The sequence below is a fragment of the Arachis ipaensis genome, chromosome B01 (genome assembly GCF_000816755.2).
Source record: "Arachis ipaensis cultivar K30076 chromosome B01, Araip1.1, whole genome shotgun sequence".
Lineage (NCBI taxonomy): Eukaryota > Viridiplantae > Streptophyta > Magnoliopsida > Fabales > Fabaceae > Arachis > Arachis ipaensis.
The window spans coordinates 119,849,830-119,852,007 of NC_029785.2; the positions used below are offsets into that span (position 1 = coordinate 119,849,830).

General features: G+C 34.6%; 1 protein-coding gene across 1 annotated transcript in view; it reads left to right on the top strand.

Moving 5' to 3' along the window:
* The window catches only part of LOC107634836 (probable galacturonosyltransferase 11), a 4,206-nt gene continuing 2,290 nt past the window's right edge, over positions 263 to 2,178 (top strand). The window contains exon 1 of the mRNA XM_016338254.2: positions 263 to 798. Coding sequence (XP_016193740.1) covers positions 646 to 798 — 153 coding nt within the window. The 5' untranslated portion in view covers positions 263 to 645. The remainder of the gene's footprint in view (positions 799 to 2,178) is intronic.

The following is a 2,178-nucleotide window of genomic DNA, read 5'->3' on the forward strand; positions in this document are numbered from 1 at the left end:
ATTATTAAAAAATAAACTTTTTCAAATCTCATTTATTGAACTAAATCAGTTAATTAGCATAAGGGAGTGGATCCTCTCCAGTAAAAAAAAATTGATAATATTCAGTGTAGAATCTCATTTTTCATTGTTCTCTCTCCTATTTAAAGATGAGAGATCACACTTTATTCTCTCAAATATTAAAAAAAATGAAAAGGATCCATTTCCACCAGCATACACACTATTTTTCTTTTCCTAAAAATTCAGTTGAGTTCATTTTTAGTTTCTTAATCTAAAATCTCACATTGTAATTTACCATTATTTGTCGGTCTTTAACTCTTATTCTCCGACTCCATCTTACTGTCACTAAAATCCTCATCATAGAAGAACAGATCAACATTTTCCAATCAGCTTTTTCAAAATCTCAGATTGCAACAATCCTCACTCACTCCGAATGCAGCAACTGCATGTTACGTAGATTCTTTTTGTCTTCACTTCACAAGCACTCAACAAAGGGGGCCCCTTTAATTATTGGCACCATCAATCACAAGCTCCCTTGCTATTAGTGCCTCAAAAGGATCGATTTTTATGGATTCTCGATCGAATCGAACACATGAGTCGCTCTGAATCCTCGATTCGGCTCTGAATTGTGGACGCAACCGCCGAAAGATGCGGCGACGGGCCGCCGATTTTCGGCGCCCGGTTCGACGGAGGTTCTCTTATTGGATCTGGGTTCTCCTTGGTTTGTCCTCTGTTGTAGGGTTAGTCTTGTTCGTTGTGCATCATAATCAGAATGAAGATCGGGACGAGTACCCCTTGCTGGTAAGAAAAATTACGATGCATATCTTCTGTTTGATCATTTGTCTCATTGTTTGTTGTGTTTTTGGTGATCAATTTTTTATTTTTTAGAGTTTGATTGTGATGGGATTTCTGCTTGGAGCTTAGTTTCAATGCTGTTTGAATCGGTTTTGTTAATCTGATGGGTAGTTATGTCGATGTGTTATTGTGGTGTTCTCTTTGCATTTCAACTACTGTAATTGAGTTCATCACATTTTTGCTCACTGTCAATGAACTGTGGTTTAGATCAATTTGTCTTAACGTTTTTTGTGTTTGTTAGCTGCCTCAATCTGATAGCTAGCATTGGAATAGGAAGAAAGCAATTGATATTTATTGAAAATATCCTAAAGTGAATCGAGTTGTCAGTTACTTTAAAATATACAGCTGAGATTGAAGTGTTTTCAATGTGGATCAGTGTTATCTTGAATTTCAATACTATCTTCCTCTCTTGTTTCACACGCGAAAGTAGTATCCTTGGACTGAACTGTTTTATCATGATGCTTGTATTTATCCGCCCTTCTCTTCTTCTAATTGCTCTTTTTCAATAACAATGAAGCCTTGACATGTTAGTTGTATTTTAATGAGTGGTATAAAATGTTGTTGTTTTGTGCACTATTTTCGAGCTTACAATTAGAAAGTATAGTTTTTTCAATCTCATTTCATCCTAGATTCAATAGTAAATGTTTCAATACTTTTTTATTTTTTGAAGGACAATGCATTTCCTCATTATTTCTATATATCTGTATACTTGAAACTTCTCCGGTACTGGGATATCAATAGAACAGTTTTACATGGCTAATTGATTTGTGTGTTTCACCACAATTATTTAGCATACTCTACTAAATAGCCAAAACTGAAATATCTTGGTTATTTGCTGTGAATACTGATGCAATTTAATCTCATGGTTGATGCTGAGGCAATAGTCTGGCATCCTGAGGGTTATCCTGCATAAACCAGAAAGAAGGCAACCGATGATTAGTTCCTTATTTTAATAATGCATTTTCCTTTTGGGCTGGCATCACAACATTACCATTACCTATACAATTTTTGCATGTTTGGTCAAGATTGTAATTTCTGTTGCTGGATGAACTATGGGAAATTATCTGAGGCTGTATTCATATTGTTGGAATTTGTTTCTATGTTCCAAAGTGTCTTCGGTTATCATGTTATCAAAGGTTTCATTTGTAATTTGGCTACATTGGACTGTGTTTGGTTCCTATTGAGGAAAAGGTGTTAGGTAGATAAAAAATGATTGAGTTAGATTGAAGAAGCTAATAAAGTAATAATAGATTTTGCATGGAAAAGGTCAGTGACAAGGATAGGAAACTTTTTTTTTTCATTTTTTGAAAATATATTTAGTATCGG